The 20,179-nt window shown below is 35.0% G+C and overlaps 3 protein-coding genes and 1 long non-coding RNA gene across 4 annotated transcripts in view; 1 reads left to right on the top strand and 3 right to left on the bottom strand.

Annotated features, from left to right (window-relative positions):
• The window catches only part of LOC144560394 (cypmaclein-like), a 91,924-nt gene that overhangs the window by 12,742 nt on the left and 59,003 nt on the right, over positions 1 to 20,179 (bottom strand). The window lies entirely within an intron of this gene.
• Positions 6,423 to 11,426, bottom strand: LOC144560104 (uncharacterized). Its single transcript, XR_013513326.1, has 2 exons — positions 11,288 to 11,426; positions 6,423 to 7,215 (listed from the first exon to the last, which is right to left on the bottom strand). It is a non-coding gene; the product is annotated as an uncharacterized LOC144560104 (long non-coding RNA).
• LOC144560712 (uncharacterized) lies at positions 13,809 to 15,456 on the top strand. The gene is made up of 3 exons (XM_078309964.1): positions 13,809 to 14,650; positions 14,723 to 15,097; positions 15,171 to 15,456. Exons 1-3 carry the CDS (start codon positions 14,004 to 14,006, stop codon positions 15,454 to 15,456), a joined length of 1,308 nt encoding a protein of 435 aa, XP_078166090.1. The 5' UTR covers positions 13,809 to 14,003.
• On the bottom strand, positions 16,793 to 18,601 carry LOC144560835 (serine/threonine-protein phosphatase 7 long form homolog). Its single transcript, XM_078310068.1, has 6 exons — positions 18,446 to 18,601; positions 17,963 to 18,360; positions 17,667 to 17,886; positions 17,209 to 17,580; positions 16,893 to 17,127; positions 16,793 to 16,809 (listed from the first exon to the last, which is right to left on the bottom strand). Exons 1-6 carry the CDS (start codon positions 18,599 to 18,601, stop codon positions 16,793 to 16,795), a joined length of 1,398 nt encoding a protein of 465 aa, XP_078166194.1.

The raw sequence follows: 20,179 nt of genomic DNA, 5'->3' as shown, positions 1-20,179 counted from the left end.
TACATCCGCAGATATATGCAAAGCAAATTTTAATACCCGGAGTTCAGAATCCGTTCCATTTTCAAAGGAGCCTAGGCTTCACGTGGGTGAAACCAAATGCTACTTTTTCTTCTCTCTCCACGTCGGGGTGTACAATTTAAGTGAGGTGTACAAGTCAAGTGCTTCACGTGGGTTAGAAGGGTCTCAATTTCAACTATTCTCTCTCCAACAATTCAAGTTACAGGTCCAAGCTTTATTAATATACTCTTGTGGGGACTAACACAAAAGTATACATCCGGCCACACAACAAGAATGAGACACTTTTCGAGAGGATAAAAAAGTGACTTTTTGCGACGGACTACTCTAATTGTTCAGCTTTTTCTTTTTGTGACGGTATTTTTCGCGAGGGAGTACTGTCATAAATGTGTTTTTTCTCTCGCAAAAAGTGTCTACTTTGTTGTAGTGCGGACACGCTAGTCACATAAAGGAAGTGGTCTGATTTTGTGTGACACATAATTTAGATGCAATGGATTATGGAAATCATGTTGTTGTATTTAATTAAATTATAAACTACATTAAATTATTTATTTATTTTCATATATGCATTTTGTTAATTAATATTTGTATCTTAGAAGTTCATATATCTTAATTATCTGATAATTATTCGTTTTATATCCATATTCCAATCCGTATCCATGGACTATCCGTTCCGTATCCGTATTCGTTTAAGGCGAATTTGGTTTTAAATTTTGATATTCGTTTACTATCCGTATCCGTATTCGTATCTGCTCATTATCCTACGGATGCGGATATAGTATCAGCATTATCCGCTCCATATCCGCTCCGTTTTCACCCCTAGAAAACACCCGTAGGCATATATTACATATATAATAGATACCCACGAGATCGAAAATATAGAATCAGCTACCCAACATGCCATGATGCGATCGAGCCGTGATCTGTATGTGATCCAAAATATACAATCACTATATATATATATACCTACTGCATGTGATCTGTATTTTGCATTTGTGTCGTCGTTTTAATTAATTTCCTTGGCCTAATTAATTAATTAGCTAATTCGAACCTAAAAACCAAGTACATCGATATCATCGATCGATCTCTAAAAGATCCGCTACCTTTGTGTCTCTTAATTTGCTGATTGGTATGAATTCTTTGCATGGATGTGAACATATATATGACCTGCCTCAGCTGTTCAGATGGGATGTACGAAATCACCTACTGTACGTCTCTTAATTTTCGTCGTCGTTTCCACATCTCTCTATATATATATATATATATATAGAAAACATGCAACTACCTCTACCTACTGTGTCTGTGATCTGCATGCATTTTGCATTTGTCTCCGCGGTATATATTAATTAATTCAATTCCTTTTATGTACATGGCCGGCATATGCATGCATGCAGATGCAGACAAAAGGTTAATTATCATTTAGGACTGATGAGAGGAGAGGAGAGGAGAGGAGAGGAGACCACAAAATTAAGGTAATGATATATATAGTCCCGGAAGCCGTCAAAATTAATTTAGGATTGTCTGTGATGGATGCATGCATGTATGCTACGGTCATATATATATTATTCCGACTTCACCGTACGTTAAGGTTTCAGATGCAGTAGACAATCCTATATATTAATTATATATTTCCGACACCTGTGGCTGTGGAGAACGTAACTTAATTTGGTTCATAAAAAAATAAATAACAATCAAATCACAATATACATACATAAATTCGATCGGTCAGACTGTAGCACCATATATATATTCTTATATATATATCTGCAGACCACTTCGTCTCTTGCACACGTTAAATAATTAATAATATCAACTCTAAAATGTATTAGTAAAAAAAATATTTGATGTCAGACACCATGCCACAAGTTCAGTAGGTCTGAGACTATTAATCCTTCTCTTCGCGCTAAAACAAATTTATCAAGCGTAGCTACTATATATGAAATAGCTAAGTTTTTTTTTCCTACGATTAATTTCATTATGCAAACATTTGTTTATTTTTTCTTTCTGTGTTTTTTTTTTCTGGATAAGTAACGACTTAAATGTATTAATTAGAATAATTTTTATATCAACATAAATTATGGAATACAAATGTAACTTCTACTTATAAAATTCTAAATTTGTAAAGATAGATAACGAAGGACGTATCTTCATTTATGAGAAAAATTAAGAATTTAAATTTCTTAATTTTCAATACATTAATTATCCACATATCTTAGCATATATGCGAAGTCTTAATTAAGGACAAAACTGAACTGGTATAAAGAATGAAAAATTTCAGAGCCCTCAATATTGTAATTTGAGCTCTCAAATTAAATAGCGCCTAGCTCCCTTAGAAAAAACATCACCTTTTGAATAGCTTAGTCACTTCCTTTGTTAAAAAACATCACTTTTAGAATAACCACAAAATGAAGATTCTTTTTAATGCAGCGACTAAGAGAGAAGATAACTCAGACGGACTAAAAACACGGAAACGAAGAGGCATAATGGTCAATATATTATTAATTAATATTATAAAATTAATTTTAAAGTTTAAAAATATTATTTAATTATTTTTGGAGGCATTTGATATGTTATAGGGTTAGATTGGACAAATATGTGAGTTTTTACAATTTTTAAGGATAAATATGTAATTACTGATTTTAGAGAAATAAATATGTAATATTGAAACTTTTAAGGGATATACATGAAATTCCTCGTATATTATAAATGCCCCTCCCACACCCAATACCCAGGATTCCGCATCTCTCAATAGAACCACTACCAACTGTGTGATCTGCATTTTGCATTTGTCTCCGCGTTATTCCTTCGCCTTCTTCCTTGAAATAAAAACCAAGTACATCATCCATCTCTTATCTTTTCAAGCCTGGTGGTGGCGGAGGAGCTCAAAATTTAACTCATACATACATATATATATATACATAGTCTGAGATCCCGATTCAATTGAGGTATATATTATATATATTAGTTAGATATATATTCACTTTACATTTTACTGAAATAATGATGGAGTAACTTGTGCATATTCGTTTGATGTAGAGAATTCACCATCAGATGAATAGCTAGCTTCTCGATCGAGCCACTAATTAATTTCACCTCGGCTCTATCTTCTGTCTACATTAATAATTCCATTCCCCTGAATTTAATTCATGTATACTTATTTAATTAATCTTAATAAATTAATTATAACCTCATTTTACTAGTTTTATCAATTATATATCAACTTAATTTGTAATGGATCATTTTAGTATGTGCAAACGATCAAATAATTTTCTTCACGTAAAAAATTAATAAATACCCCACCCATACGATCAAATTATTTTTCTAAGCTTTTTTAATTTCTACTAGTTAGTATTTCTTAAAAGAGAAAATGTTTCTGTCCACTGGGTTTTGTCCACCATTTGTCCACAACCTTATCCACTCTCATCTAACTGTCTTTTTACAGTATACAAGATTCAATTAAAAATTTACAGTATTATTTAAAAATTTTACAGTATACGAGATTCAATTTTACAGTATATATTTTACAGTATGCAATATTCAATTGAAAATTCTACTGTATACAAGATTTAATTTTTACAATATACAAGATTCAATTTTACAGTTCTGCTGATTCAATTTTACAGTATACAATATTCAATTGTAAATTTTACTGTGTAGGAGATTCAATTTTACAGTATACAAGATTCAATTGAAAATTTTACTGTATACAAGATTCAATTTTACAGTATACAAGATTCAATTTTATAGTATACAAGATTCAACCCAGTGCGGACGCTAATAATTAACTCTAACTGCTAATAACCGCTAATAACTAACTCTAACTGCCAATAACTTTCTATAACTGTAATTTCCGAAAGTACAGTTTGAAAGTACATTTATTTTGTCATGTTGTGCAAGTTGCAATCTTTTTCTAACTATCATGGGACCACTTCAAATAGTTCCTGGATGTTTTGTGATTAACTGATATATTTTATGTGATATATTGTATAATTATACAGTATGTAGAAGTAATTTTACAGTATTCGCGCAAGTCAAAGTTGTGGACAAATGGTGGACAAAAAGCTGTGGACAATTAGATGCTTCCTATGATTTATTACTCAGAGAATGAAATCAACAGTTTAGTGGGCCCATTCAAACTTTATTCTGTATAAGTAATTATCTCTCCAGCTCACTCATGCACTTCCCTTGCTCTTAATTTCTCTCGATCGTATCTGTATCTACCATTGCAATTCAGGTAATAATATTTTCTTCATTTTAATTCACCTTCCACTTTCTAATTACATGCATCTTGCGCGCGTCTGTCAACGTTCAAATTTTGTCTTTAGATGGATCTAACGATCGAGACATAAAATATCAAACATGACTCACCTAATTGTTTATTTTATGGTGCATGAACCTGTGCTTTTAAGATTTTGGATTTTGTTATAAACACATTAGTCCATATAATTTATTACTCGAATAATTTTGGTTATAATACCAAAATTATTTACCAACAAACTGGATATGTATCAATTAGTATGTCTTGGTCTTGAGGGCTCTGATCTTTCTTATTACTTTAGGGACCATCAGAGGCGGATCCAGTGTAGTTCAGGGGGAGATTTTTGAATAGGCTTATTATATTTTAATTTTTGAATAGGCTTGGTTTATGGTTAGCTCATGCAACAAGAATGACAGTTTTCGCGAGAATAAAAAAGTGACTTTTTGCGACGGACTACTCTCATTGTTCAGCTTTTTCTTTTTGCGACGATACTTTTCGCGAGGGAGTACCGTCATAAATGCGTTTTTTCCCTCGCAAATTTTTCATTTTTTTTCATATTTTGATCTATGTGGTGTGGTTGTATCCAAAACGAAGGTGTCACATTAAATGAGGAGTTCAAATTAATTCAAATGGTGCTTCTATGACAATGGGTCCCACTGGTCGGATTGTCATCTAACACACCCAAATTGCACCCAAATGTGCGTTAAATCTTGTAAAATCCATATAAAATTAACCGTTTGAAGGTTTTTCGAGTTCTTCATATCAAAATTCTCGATTAACCCGTAGAACATTATTATGGATTTTATTTTCAACAAATCCAAATCTAATTTTTGTGAATTTTAAAAAATTAAATTTTATGGCATTGAATCGACCCGGTAAGCTAATGGGTTTGAACCCGATAAGATATTTGAATCTGATTCCTGCTCCTCCCTGACAAAAATTCTGCGTCCGACCCTAGAGACAGTGCTAAGTATGATGCTATTGATGTTGTTTTTATGGCGGTTGATCTATCTACGGTTGATCTATCTGCTGTTGATTCTGGTTCTTCTTTTGCTAGTACCTCTACTCGTTCTATGGTTAGGGTTGATTAGTATGTGCTTTGTTTTGTTGGATATATTGTGCTTGTTATACTGGCAATATGGCAATATGTTATGCCTTTATGTTTTCTGATATTAGCTTTAGATTTTCTTTTGGTGCTTCACACCTTGAGGATCTTTATTATTTTTAGTTTTCTATGTTTTTTATGGCCTGCTATGTTTCTAATGAAACATGTGGCTTGCCAGCTTTTTTTTAAAAAAAAAGAGTACAACAAAACAAATCTACTATAATCAACTTTTTATATATTATTTTTTCGGTGATTAAAGATAAAAGGAATAGTTATGGTAAAACATGAGGTAATTTTTCACCGAAGATCCTACAAGTTTTTTTGCCGATACCTCAAATTTATTTTTACTACTAAATAAGAAGTCTCATTACTCAATATTTTTATTCTTCTTTTATATAAAAATTATTTGTTAGTCTAATTACTTGTTTTAAGAGTAACAAGTCAAAATTTTCAAGTTCTATTTATAATTTTTCGGAGTGTAAAATAAACAAATATTATTTTATCAACGGACATAGTTTATTTTGTTAAAAAAAACAATATATTCGGTATGAAGATCCGGATCAATTAAAGGACTTAAATTTAGTTTCCTATTTGTTTATTAGAATCCGATCATGTTATTGAAGATGAATGAAATTGAGAACAAATTTAAACATATGATTCTATTTATTCTTTTCTCTGGTGGAGAAAAGTGGAACGAAATAAAAGTGAATGTTAGTGGTCACTTTAATTTAGAGATGAATTGAATAATCACTAGTAATAAGGTATGTAGGATTTTCATTAGACAGATCATATGATTTTTGTGCTTAATTATTTATTTTATTATTTCAACTTGCATACATTAGATTTTTATAACATATATATAGTTTCACCTAACTAGAACTTAAACTAAATAACATCTATATATATATATGCATTCACTCAATACCAAACATCTATATATATATGCATCATTTTCTCCTAAAAAAACATCTATGAGCGCATGTACAAATCACAAAGTTTAATTTCAGAGAAAACACAATATCTATCCGAATTTTGAAAATACACTTAATATAACATGGAACATGTGAAACATTGTCCTTAAAAACATTTAGTTTCTATCATCCAAGACTTAGAATTGTTATCAAATTTTCCGTTTACAAAATTTTGATATTTTTTCCATTAACAAAATCTCCAAAATCAGCGGCTTACTGCCTTTGTTCTCTCTCGCAACATCACCACTATATTTATAGTGAACAACATGGTCGGCTGCAGCATTTATATACCAACACTAGAGAGTGAGAGAGAGAATGAGCTGAAGATTTAACATTTATCAATTTTCAGGAAACACCTTACTGCTCAGATCAATATTGACGCAATGCCACAGCTGACGATGTTGTTCACTATAAATATAGTGGTGATGTTGCAAGAGCTGTTTCAGAGAGGGGCGGCGGCAATCTTAGCTGGGGAAGGTGAATTAGGACTTGCAGAGAGGGTGAAGAACATCATCTGTGTGTTCATAGAATGGTATGAAAAAGTGGAGTATGAATGGGCAACAATACTGTTGAGTGACAACTCAATGCTGCTCCATGATTTTCTTTTTATAACATGCTGCTGGTTCTTCGGGTCAATCCGAATCATCTGCCGCGGCACTGGACATAACATGCAACCGTTGTCGCTCTTCTACTTTTTTCAACTTTTCTCTAGCATAACTACTGCTCTTCTCTCCGCGCTACATCTCTTCTACCCCCACGCTTTTGCCACTAATACGAATCAGAGCACTCGTGATCACTTGGCAATACTTCTTTTCTACATCGTCTCGCTCTCACAAGCAATATTGCTACTTGCTTACTGTTACCTCCTGCAGAGATGATAACCATGTGACACGTACTCATACAGCTAATTTTGTTTGTCATTCAATAGCCCTTAGGCAATACTCATACAGCTACATGGCAATACTTTTATGCTTTGTGGCGATAATAGAAATTCTGTTTGTAATTTTTTTTATTGTATATATTCTTTGTGAGACGCTCTTGTTTCTTGCTTACAAGATGGATGAGTTGTTGGAATGATATTTTATGTGTACTGCACAATCCCGGAAAAGATGGAAGACTTGTTTTATAATTGAACTTTTTATCTGATTCATTAATTAAAAATGAATCATAAATTCCTAATTAGAAGGTAAGGAGAATGTGTTTCTACTAATATATAGGGTTAGTTCTTAAGTTTGCTGATTAAAAATTTGAGCAAGCATCGACCTATTTGTTATAAGATCGAATTCAAAATAAGAGCAGAGAAGTCTGAACTTTCCTCGAGTTTCCTTCTTGAAATTCGAGAGAAAATAAAAGAAAAAAAGAGAAGCTGACAAAATTCGATGTATGCTGGTTAGGACTACTCATGAGCCGAGTTGCTAATTCAGTTTCTAGTCAGAAACTCAACTTGGATTTAACTCGCGTGCAACTCAAGTCGACTCGTAACTCATAAGATAGTACATAGTGAAACAATCTAATTTAACTCTAACCAATGTTATTATTATTATTATTATTATTATTTTTTTTTTTTTTTTAAACCTTCGCAGAAGCTGCGAAGTAATATGCGGCAATATGGAGCCGCATATGCGGAACCAAATACATTGATCGCATACATATTTTTTTATAGATTACAACCGAATATGTATATGCGGCCGCATATACAACTGCATAGATCATTTTTTATTACACTGATATTCTAACAAAAGAAACAATGCATAATTTACCAATATAATACACAATTAAGAAAGTACACAATAAGACAATGATAAATACGAAATTAAACATTACCAAAATACCATTATAGGACATAATTAAAAATGATCACAATACCATACAGATAAAGTTTAACAAAACAATTCATAATGAGTCTAACCAATTGATTCCAAACCGAGTTGAAAATAACTTGGATTCAACTCATAAGTCAACTGAGTCAGTAAACTTGAGTCATAACCAAGCTTCTAAATAGCTAGCTATAGCGAAGCTATAGCGCCGCTATAGCGGTTTTGGACCCAGAAAGCTAAGCTACAGGCAAAAACTGCGCTAATCAAGCTACGACCGCTATAGCGGTAATAGCGGTCCGCTATAGCGCGTAGCGGCAATAGCGGTAATAGCGGTCCGCTATGCTACATGGGTTATGATTTTGCAATTTTTTTTTCTGAAAACATGATTTTGCAATTTTAATGGGCCTTAATATCTAGATTGGTTTTTTTTTTTACTTTATTAAGCTATATCAATACAATAGAACATGTGCGGGCTATACCGCTATATCAATTAAATTTTGTATCATGCATTAATATATGGTAGTGGTATATTTTGAATATAAAATATATCGATAGTTTTTGAATTAGGGATATTTTGAATGACAATTTGAACTTTGTATTGGTTTAATATGAATAATATTAGAATTTCTTAATTAATTTGATATTTTTTTTCTTGATGAGACATTTTTACTAGGCAAAGCCTTCTATGGACATAAGGACCTATTTGTAAAATGAACATATTTTTATTTTTAAAGTTCAAACAGTCGATCCGAACCGTTCATCTGTTCTCCATATTAATATGTGCTTGGAGACCAAATTTTACATTTTTCTGATTTTTTTTACTATTTATTAAGATGGGTACAAAATTCAATGCTCTGAATTTGATAATTTTTATACCCATCTTAATAAATAGTAAATAAATTCAGAAAAATGTAAAATTTGGTCTCCAAAGATATATTAATATGGAGAACAAGATGAACGGTTCGGATCGGCTGTTTGAACTTTGAAAATAAAAATATATTCATTTTACAAATAGGCCCTTATGTCCATAGAAGCATCACTCTTTTTACTATTAGTAGAAATATAAAATATAATTTTTGAAATAAAAAAACGCTATTTATAATAGCTTTCGCTATAGCTCCGCTATTCGCTAAAGCTTTTTTTTTTGGTCTCCCCGCTACACCGCTATAAACGCTATTTAGAAGCTTGGTCATAACTGATTCGAGTAAATTTCAATTAAAATTGTTAGCGAGTTGAATCCGAATTGATTACAAACAAGTTTCGAGTATTTAGCAAGTTGTTAGCGAGTCATATTACCGCATTTTATGAACCCCTACTGGGCATACATCGAAATAAAACCAAGGCTTGTGATTTGTCCAGCATATACCTCAAAAGTTTTGAAATTATGTATTTTGCCCTCTAAACTTCATATTATCATATTTATTTTAAATTTTAAATACTCACAAATTTATCATTTATTGTCTTTTTTACTAAAACTCATTTTAAATTTATAAAGTATCCATTTTATCGTTTTTTAAAAAACTAAAAAATATGTATCAATCTTCTAATTGAACGGTTAATAAGAATAAATGATTAATATCTCTACTTCTAACTTATACACAAGCGTATATACGTAAATTTCACTTTATATATGTCAGAATTAGACAAATTAATAAATTTGTTCTTAAAAATCGACTAATTATAAGACTGATATTTTCTTTAAAGAAAATATTTTTTTTAAAATAGAATAAAATAAGTATTTTATAAATTTAAAATAAGTTTTAATCGCAAAGACAAATAAAATGAGTAAGATTTTTCTATTCCATTAGTGGCCTTAATAGTTTAACTAAATACTAGTTGGGTCAGGGAGTAGTCAAACCTTCTGTCATGGAAATTTCCAATTTAAAAAGCATATTACTTTTCGAAATTTCCATGACAGAAAACATGAAATGGATTGAGTCACTGTCCACTAAATTAGTGGGTAAAACCTTTCTTTATTTTACTCATTACATAATCAACGAGGTTCCTTTCTCATTATATATATTTTTTATTCCTTTCTCGTTATTCAATATTTGCAGTTTTCATACTAATTAAGAAACGAACACTATTTGCTTTCCTTGCAATGATTGAAAGATAAAAAAAAGAGAGGTGTAAATCTATTGATCAATTATATGTTTTTTTGTCTTTTTTTATGTAAAAGTACAAGGCCGATTCTCCAACAATTATTGATGTTCTCGCCATAAATCAATTCATAAATTTAGCCGATATCTTTTATGATTGAATTTTTTGATCTGATTCATTAATAAATTTAATCATAATTATGTTTTGTTTTGAATTGAATTGGAAATTAAATGGATGTGTCAAAGAAACTGTATATATTGATAAAAAGATAGATTCCAAAATCAAAAGAGCAATTGGGTTGAAAAATAAAAGATTCTAACCTTTGAAAATCTTCAAAATTAATAAATTGATGAACTAATTGACAATCTTCAAAATTAATAAATTTATTTAAACTTAGAATTCCTTGAACAGATCCCAATAAAAGCCCAACCCAGTTTGATAGCTTTCCTTTCCTTTTCTATCCAGGGCCTGGATCAACATCTCAAACCCAATTCCAACTTTATGGGCCGGGCTTATATATCATTTTTAAGCTTATTTCTTTCTTAAACTCTAATAGCCCAAATTAATTTAGACACCCACGAAATTTAACCAATAAAATAAAACTCGATTCGATTGGGTTCCTTTCCTCTTCTTAGCTCTTTATTGAACCATGAGTTTTGAACTGATTCATTAAAAAAGACACATCCTAATTATTATTTTTGATTTTAAATTGAAGATGGATATTGTATGTAAGAGACTGTATATTGATAAACAAAAAGATCACATGAAAGCTACAGCGTGGATTCCAAAATCAAAAGAGAAATAAACTAATTCTTTAGAAAAAAGGAAAGGACAATATATATCTTTCTATTAATTCATAGGGTAAATTATTTAAGTTTCCTGATTAAAATTTGGAGCAAAAACACGGCCCTGATAATTAAGTTAATTTCGTGATGAAGTTTGCAGCAAAAAAAACTTGTCTGTTCTTATTATAAGATCTATCTAATTGAAAAGAAGAAGAGAGAAAGAGAAATGAACTGACTGTGGGGGAGGCCAGAGGGGAGATCTAGTCGACTAGCTCCGTGTGAATTAAGGTTGGGGGATTTCTGAACCAAAAGTATTCTTAATTTTGAGAGAGGATTTTGTAGCCAAAAGTATTTTTGTGAGAGAGGTTTGTTCAAGTTCAATATCCATGGGGGTTGGGTGAATGAGGGAGGATGTTATAAATACTCCACAACTCCTCTGCAAATCGCATCCTCTCAGATATCACAACCATTAAAGTACGTTTTGCACGAATCACAAAGTTCAAATAGACACGTGGGTGACGCAAAATATGACATCTCTAATTTAAATATTACACTATATAAAAAAGAAAGTGTCGTTAATTTTTTTTTATTTTTTTGACTGGTGTGTCGGAAATTTAAAAACAAAGGGAAAGTGAGTGTCTACTTAAATTTACACATGATATGATAGTCTGTGGCGATAGTCTTTATATGAAATTGGATTTTTACTCCGTACGTAAGACTAGAGGTTGAGCAATGAAATGAAGATTTTTGTTTGTTTGTTTGTTTGGTTGTATTGATACCACAAGTAAGTTACAACAGATTGTATTACAGCTGAGCAGTTGTATTGATCTTGTTGCAATGAACTTTTTTTGGTGAAGGGATGGTGATAAATACAATTACAGACTAATCCTTGGCTCTGTGGGTCCACCACGCGTGGTTTCCACTTTCACACAGAAGGATGTGAAATGTCTACTATACCCATGGACCATGGACTCTCTCGTGGGAATATATTTATCTTTTTTGGAATATAAAATAGAATAAGCTCACTTTGGTGGACAGATAGTCAGATAGCACCGTTTTTTTTTTAGTTGCCACCCGAATAAATCAAAATTAATTAAATACCATCCGTTAATTCGGAATTAAGATTCCGCCACGAACTCGAATCAGATCTGCGCACGGATCTCAGAGCCGAACTCTAACCGAATATGCGGACCTATCCACACTCTCCCTGGATATGCGCACGTATCCACACACGTAACGGGTCCGCGCGCCGACCCGTCCGCACCCTGGGTAAGAGTTCCTGTTGTAAACTGCTATAAATTCATTCAGAAGGCTCCCTTATTCATTCAGAAGGCAACAACAGAGAGGCAACATCATAAGAAGTAAGTATTTTTACAATTTCGTCCTTTTTTTTCCAAAAAATTTATATTTTACAGATTTTTTAATTTAGTGTATTTTTTTAATTATTAGGTTTATCCATTGGTTATTTCAACCAATTATGATTGGAATTGCTTGTTATTTTGGTGGTGAAATATTACAAGGACCAAATGGAGTTTATTATAGCCACCAAATACCGAAAATGTTCAATATCGACAGAGGTTTGGATTTTAGAGGTATAAATAGGAAAGTGTACCAACAACTCGGTATTGACCACTGTAATTATGAACTGGTAATTTCCGCAAGAATCAATATTGGCCAAGGCAACCAAACATGGTTCCAGCAGTTTCCGGTACAAGACGATAGCAGTTGGGGGTTATATGTCGAAATGACAATGAATATGACCACTCCTTTCAAGTTCCTAGAGTTATACGTGGTAGCCAACCCCAGACAAATCCCTAGACAGAACTCCAGACAGAACACCAGACAATTGTTGCAGTTGACTCAGGGTTTGGGGCTCGAGCAATCTGTAGCGGGTCCTAGTCAGGTCCCATCTGTAGCGGGTCCTAGTCGGGCACCATCTGTAGCGGGCCCTAGTAGCGTCCAATCTGACAGGGGTCGATCTCCGATTCCATCCTAGTCCTCTAGCTGAGTCCAATCTGTAAGGGACCGATCTGAAACCCCAGAACGGCTTTATTATGCTGACAATACGGACGAGGATCCTGATGAAAGGGAGGCAGAGGCTAATTGGGATGATAATGGGAACGATAGGGTATCAGATCACAGTGATGAAGATACTGGTATTCCTGTGCTTGGTAGGCGGAAGTGGCCTTTATTGGGTCGTGGGGAAAGACATCCGTTTGCGGAATTTAATGACACATCAGGGTTTGAAGAGGCCGATAGCTCTTTTTTTGCGACATGTGAGGTATATTTGTTAATTTATATTTAATTGAAATTTAATTTTAATTTAATTTAATTATTAAATTGTTGTTATTAAATTTTTGTTGTTCAATTTTTGTTGTTTCTTTTGTAAATTAAAAGGGAGAAAGACATCAATTGTCTGAGGGGATGACGTATGACAGCAAGGATAAGATGAAAGATACAATTAACCACTGGCACATCAAAGAAAATAGGGAGATAAAAAATACACACAGCGATACCACCAGGCTGAGGTATAAGTGTGTTAGCGCCCGGTGCAGGTGGGCATTGGTTGCAAGGGCTACAGGCTTTGGTAATACTTGGGCCATCACGAAGAATGTGGCTAAGCACACATGCCACGCATCAGCATCCAGGTTAGATCATGCACAGTTGACGTCTGCTATGGTCGCCAACTGTATAAAACTGTCATTAGAAAAAAATGCTGATATTTCTATCCGGGCAGTCGCTGATTTATGCGCTGAAAGGTACGAGGGCATCATTCCAAAGTACAATAAATTATGGCGTGGTAGAGAATTAGCAATTGCTCGGGCCTTTGGTAGTTGGGAGGGGTCTTACGGGCTGATTGTCCCTTTGTTGGAGGCAATAAAAAGGACAAATCCGGGAACCCAATATAAAATTGTTTCAAAGCCAACCAGTAAGGCAGGGTATCGTTTTTTCATGAGAGCAGCATGGGCATGGGGACCATGTATTGCCGCAGTCGGTCACCTCAGACCTGTCATTAGTATCGATGCTTGTTTCTTGTCTGGCAGATACAAGGGTAAGCTGTTAATTGTAACCGGATATGATGCAGAGAACCAGTTAATCCCGTTAGCATTTGGATTGGTAGAGAATGAGGATTTTGAGAATTGGGGATGGTTCATGAAGTGGGTGCGGGAGTTTGTAATTGGGCGAAACAGATACATGTGTGTTGTATCTGATCAACACAAGGGCATAAAAAAGGTGTTTATTCAAGATGATTTGGGTTGGTGTGAGGAGAAAGGGGAGTGTGCTCACCGCTACTGCTCTCAACATGTGTTTGAGAATTTTGGAAAGCACACTAAAGATAAGGTTGCTTCCACTTTTTTCAAGGTTATGGTTAAAAAGAAGAAGAGAAGAAGATTGCAAGAAGGACTTGATTCAATTGGGAGGCGAAATCCCGCTTGGTTGGCTTATTTGGATACATGTGGCAAATATAATGAAAATGACGAGGAAGAATTGCCTAAGCCATGGAAGGTGTATCAAGCTATGGATGATGGATCTCGTTGGGGAATAATGACTAGCAACGGTTCTGAATCGCTGAACAATGTCTTCAGAACTTCTCGCAGGTTTGTATTTTGTAATCCTCCTATTTTTTATTATTGTTTTCTTCATTTAATTGTAATTTTTAATTCTCGTAGGTTACCAGTTGCCGCAATCATTGAGGAATCGTTCTACAAGTGTGTCAATTGGTTTGTTCAAAGAAGAGAGAATGCTGTGGAGTTGCAAGCAGCAGGTCAGCTTTTTTCCATCCGCGTACATAAGAAGCTGAATAAGCACATTGAGAAGGTTAAAAAAATGTCAGCGCTTGCATTCGGACATCATGGAGAATTTATGGTGACCTCACATGGCGAAAAGATTAATTTTGACATGGAGAATGGCAGATGGGTGCACACGTCTAGTGACTGCAGGTACAAGGTAATTGTGAAGAACGACCATGAGGTGGAATGTCTGTGCCAGAAGCCTCAGATGGTCGGAATACCATGTGTTCATGTGATGGCGGTGTGTCGTTTAAGGTAAAATTATGTTATATTTAATTTGAAACTTGATTTAGGGATGGCATTACTTACTAATGTGTTAACATTATAGGAACTTGGATCCAAATAACTTCGTCAATTACTATTACAACATTCAAACACTCATCGACACATGGAGTGGTGAATTTCATGTGTATGACAATCAATGTGATTGGCCGGCACACGAAGGAGATGTCTTAGTTCCAGAGCAGCGGATGGTGAAGTTGGGTAGAAGACGGCACAACCGCATCCAAATGTGGATGGATGTATTGGAAGGACGACGAAGGGGTCACCAAACAAGCAGAGAAACTCTCGAGAGGAATGCGAGAAGAAGAAGGGATGCGAGAGGAAATACTTAATAAGGTAATTTTAAAAAAAAAGTTGGAACAATAATTTGGATCGTTAAAAAAAAATGTTTGTTTTAACATGTACGTTTTCTCAATGCAGTTTCATCGTTCAAGAGGTGGTAAAACTTATGTCGAAACAAAACCTTTTATTGTAGAACAACTTATGTTATGTATTTTATTTTGTATTGTAGGACAACTTATGTGTATTTTATGTATTTTAATTTTTATTGTGAATGATGTACTCGTGTTTTGTTTGAAGTCGGTAGTGTTTATGGCAGACGTAAATAAATGACAAACATAAACCAAAAGTCAGAATAAGTGAAACTAACAAAATAACAGTCTGAATAACAAACCAAACAGTAAAATACCAAAATAACAGTCTGAATAACTACATAAAGGTCAACTAATTAATTGGTCGGTGGTGTGTATGGCGCCTTCGCAATCTTATGTCTCTTGCCGCGCCCCAAGTCATCCTCTTCGGAGTCCTTTTCTTCCTCAATCTCCGAACCTAAGAAATTGAAAGCAGGTGTGTACTGCCGCGGTGGTTGCGGTGGAGTCTCCTCTGGTATCTGTCCAAACAAAACCTCCTCATGACCGAAAATAGAAGCTGCAGCAGCCTCTACAAAGTCCTGCGGAGGTCGACTTGTCTCAGTCTGGTACACTGGTGCACTCTCCTCTGGTAGTGGCTCATCCTGTGTGTAAAACTGAGGAGAGGGGTAATCCTGAGTGTATGCGGTTCCGTACTGAGAACCTAAGTCGAACTCAAAATCCTGCTGAGTCTGTTGAGTCTGCTCATTAAACCGCGGCATATCTTGCTGAAAAAAAAGGTTAATTATTGAAGTTTTGAGGACTCGATAAGTAGGTTATTAGAAAAATACACGTACCACATCATTTCCAAATCGCTGAAATGCTGCCTCAGGTGTCGGTGCAGACAAGATCTCTGAAAAATCCGGCTCTGGTGTGCTCATCGGCTCTGCAGAATCTGCATCATCCATATACGCCAAATCCTCATATTTTGGAAAATCTGCTAGCCTCAGAATCTTGTCTAGCTGGTCCTTGTACCCGGCAACGACCACCGGGGGTGCAGACATGCATAACATAATCTTGCCCATCTTTTTCCAACCTCTTGTGATCCCATATTTTGCACTTCTTAAAACTTGTTTGATGTTCATGAGTACCTATGAATAAACCATTTGATCAATATTCTAAATTGCGAGTCAAGAGATGAATATTTGTAGGTTATTAATAAAATAATAACAAAAAACTTACAATCTGTGCAGCCGGACCAGCGCTGGGGATGAAGCCGTACTGAGTAGATGTTGCGTCGCGTGGTATATGAAGTGGTTTCTCATTGATCTCTGAGATCTGACCAAACATGTACACCGTAAATGCACAATTTTCCTGATACCACTGGCGGTATTGCTGGTCGTACTCCTCGAAAGCATAACTCTGAAACACCTCGGGAACCATGTCGTCCGAACTCATAGCCTCCAGTCGCTGGACATGCAGGGCGTGCTCCATCCTCCAATCCTTCATCACCGTAGTACACAGATCCTTGTGACACTCATACCAGGTATCCTTTGTGATGGGATCCGGGACTGGAAAATACTGAGCCATACCAAACTGTCTCATTACCCGTCCAGGGTAATGATGCTCAACAACTTGGTAATAAACAAGTGGTACCTGCAAATCATTTCATAGTTCAAGTGAATATTCTAAACTACAATTTTTTAAACTAGAGAAATAAAAAAGAATAACTCGCACCTGAGCAAACCAGTATTGTCGCTCGCGTCTGCAGATCGAAGGAAGCTTTGTTAAGAAGGAGTGAGGCTCTTCATCTTCTTCAAAAACCTCGACGCGAAAATCGTACGGCCTCCACTCGACATGTCGATCTGGGGTCATCTGCTCGAACTGAGTTCTGAAAAACTGAACTCCTGAAGGCTTGCCGTGCGGAGTTGCAACATAGGTCTTTCTAGAGCAGAATCTCTGAGCATACGTAGGACATGTCTCCTCATCCGGCCTACCCCAGTCTGGAGCCCAACCGAGATCTCGTGGTTGCGGACGACCAAATGGAAATCTCGTCCACGACCAATGTTGAAGGAGACCAATCGGACCGTAGATATTTTTCTTTTCGACCTATTTTCAATAAGTTGTAGTTATTTTTAATACAACGACATAAATTAATTATTAATATTACAATAAGAAGAGAAAATAATTTATACCCGGCACGCAGTGCATAAACCTCGATACAGACACGCCAAGACCGCCGCACCCCAATTCATCTGTGGAGGGTCTGCCAAGTCCTTCAGCCACTCCAACATACAAGAAGGGACGGTGTTCCCAGAGGAATCTGGGAACAACCAGCAAGAAAACAACTCCATGATGTAAGCCCTTGTCCACCGATCAATCATCTCCAAAGGTGCATTTTCTCGCAATTTTCCTCTATAAATACGATTTAATTTTTAGTATAGAGTATGAAAACTACAATCAAATAATTACTATTAAAAATAAAACTTACTTGAATGCCGCACGCATATAAGGAATACTAATATCATTCTTCGATAGACCCTTCGACCTTTTGAGGATCCTTTCCTTCATCAGATTTGGGCCCAACAGGTCTTCAACTAACCGTGTGAAGTCCCCGTACTCCACACCCGTCACAGCCTGTCCAGTAATAGGCAATCCCCAGAGACAACTCACATCCTGGAGAGACACCGTAATCTCTCCAATAGGCAGGTGGAATGTGTGTGTCTCCGGCCGCCACCTTTCGACCAACGCAGATAGAAGCGCGACATCTGCAACAATGGGGGTCAACTGTGAGACATGCCACAGACCCAAACTCTTTAATGCGGGAGCGTATCGATTGTCGTAGAGGATATTCATCTGGTTGTTCCGCGTCGTCGTCAAGGTATGAGTCTGCATTTAATTTCAAAACAAACATATAACTTACCTATTTTATCAAAATAAAAAATTAAATTATTTGCTCAAAACGTAAACTTACATATGAGTTTATGATCTTGTGCTCCTCGAATTTATACCAGCAAAGAGGGCTGATACTCTCTTTCGTCATATTTGGAAATATGGTACGAGTCAGAGATAAATCCAACTGTAAATCATCTTGCGTACGGTTTTCATTGCTAGCGCTGGTTGACGCCATACTAACATCAATTTTGTCAATTTTTCAGAAAAATTATACAATCTACGGTAATTCAAAAAAATAAATTTCTGATTTGGTGCATTTCTACTCAATTTTGGTATATTACAATTTTTGGACACTAGTCTAAATATTTAATCTAAATTGGTGCATTTCTAAATTGGTTTAAATTCAAAATTCTAAATTGGTGCATCTCTAAATTGGTCTAAATACAATAATTGGTCTAATTTTGTCAATTTTTCAGAAAAATTATACAATCTACGGTAATTCAAAAAAATAAATTTCTGATTTGGTGCATTTCTACTCAATTTTGGTATATTACAATTTTTGGACACTAGTTTGACTATTTAATCTAAATTGGTGCATTTCTAAATTGGTTTAAATTCAAAATTCAAAATTGGTGCATCTCTAAATTGGTCTAAATACAATAATTGGTCTAAGTTCTAAATTAGTCTAAATTATAAATTCTAAATTAATTTATTTCTAAATTGGTCTAAATAAAATAATTGGTCTAAGTTGGACAATTCTAAATTCTAAATCATAAATACAATTCTAAATTCTAAATACAATTCTATTCTAAATTGATCTAAATACACAAATATTACAATATACTACTATTTTGGTACCCTAAACCATAAACCCAACTAAACTACTTGATAAAATAATTAAATAACAAAATTTAAATAAATAAATAAAAATTTACCTTTTACCCTGCTGGTGCGCGCTTCTGGAGTGCTGGGCTGCCTTGGATGGTAACAAAATGATCAGCTCAGCGGGTATATCTATTTCAACCACGAACTCTACCCGGGGGTGCGAACGGGTCAGCACGCGGACCCGTTACGCGCGCGGATGGGTGCGCAGCGTGGGTAAGGGCTCAGATCGGTCCGCATATTCGGTTAGAGTTCTGCTCTGAGATCCGTGCGCAGATCTGATTCGAGTTCGTGGCGGAATCTTAATTCCGAATTAACGGATGGTATTTAATTAATTTTGATTTATTCGGGTGCACTAGTACAAAAAACCCCTTCACTGACTGTTCAAATACCCCTACACCGACTGTTACAGTGGCGTCAGTAAAGCCAGCGCCAGTGAAGGTGACCTTTTACTGACTCTTTAAAAACAGTCAGTGTTGAAACCAACACTGACTGTTTTTTGGGCGTCAGTGTTGGATACCAACACTGACTGTTTTTAAAGCGTCAGTGTTGGTATTCAACACTGACTCTTTTTAAAAAGAGTCGGTGTTGGTACTCAACACTGACTGTTTTTAAAAAGAGTCAGTGTTGGTGCTCAACACTGACTCTTTTTAAAAACAGTCAGTGTTGAGTACCAACACCGACTCTTTTTAAAAAGAGTCAGTGTTGAGTACCAACACCGACTGTTTTTAAAAAGAGTCAGTGATTAGAATTCAGCAGTGACTCTTTAAAAATAGTCAGTGTTGATATTAAAAACGTCAGTATAGATATTAAAAACAGTCATTGTTTGCTCTATAACCGTCAGTGTTGATATAAAAATTTCGACATGATTCTGCTTATATTTGGGCTAGCCTCCATATTTTTGCTAGCCATATATTACTATTTAACATTT

The sequence above is a fragment of the Carex rostrata genome, chromosome 10 (assembly GCF_964058835.1).
Source record: "Carex rostrata chromosome 10, lpCarRost1.2, whole genome shotgun sequence".
Lineage (NCBI taxonomy): Eukaryota > Viridiplantae > Streptophyta > Magnoliopsida > Poales > Cyperaceae > Carex > Carex rostrata.
The sequence above is the reverse complement of the archived record's forward strand: the minus strand, read 5'-3'. Positions and strand labels throughout refer to the sequence as shown.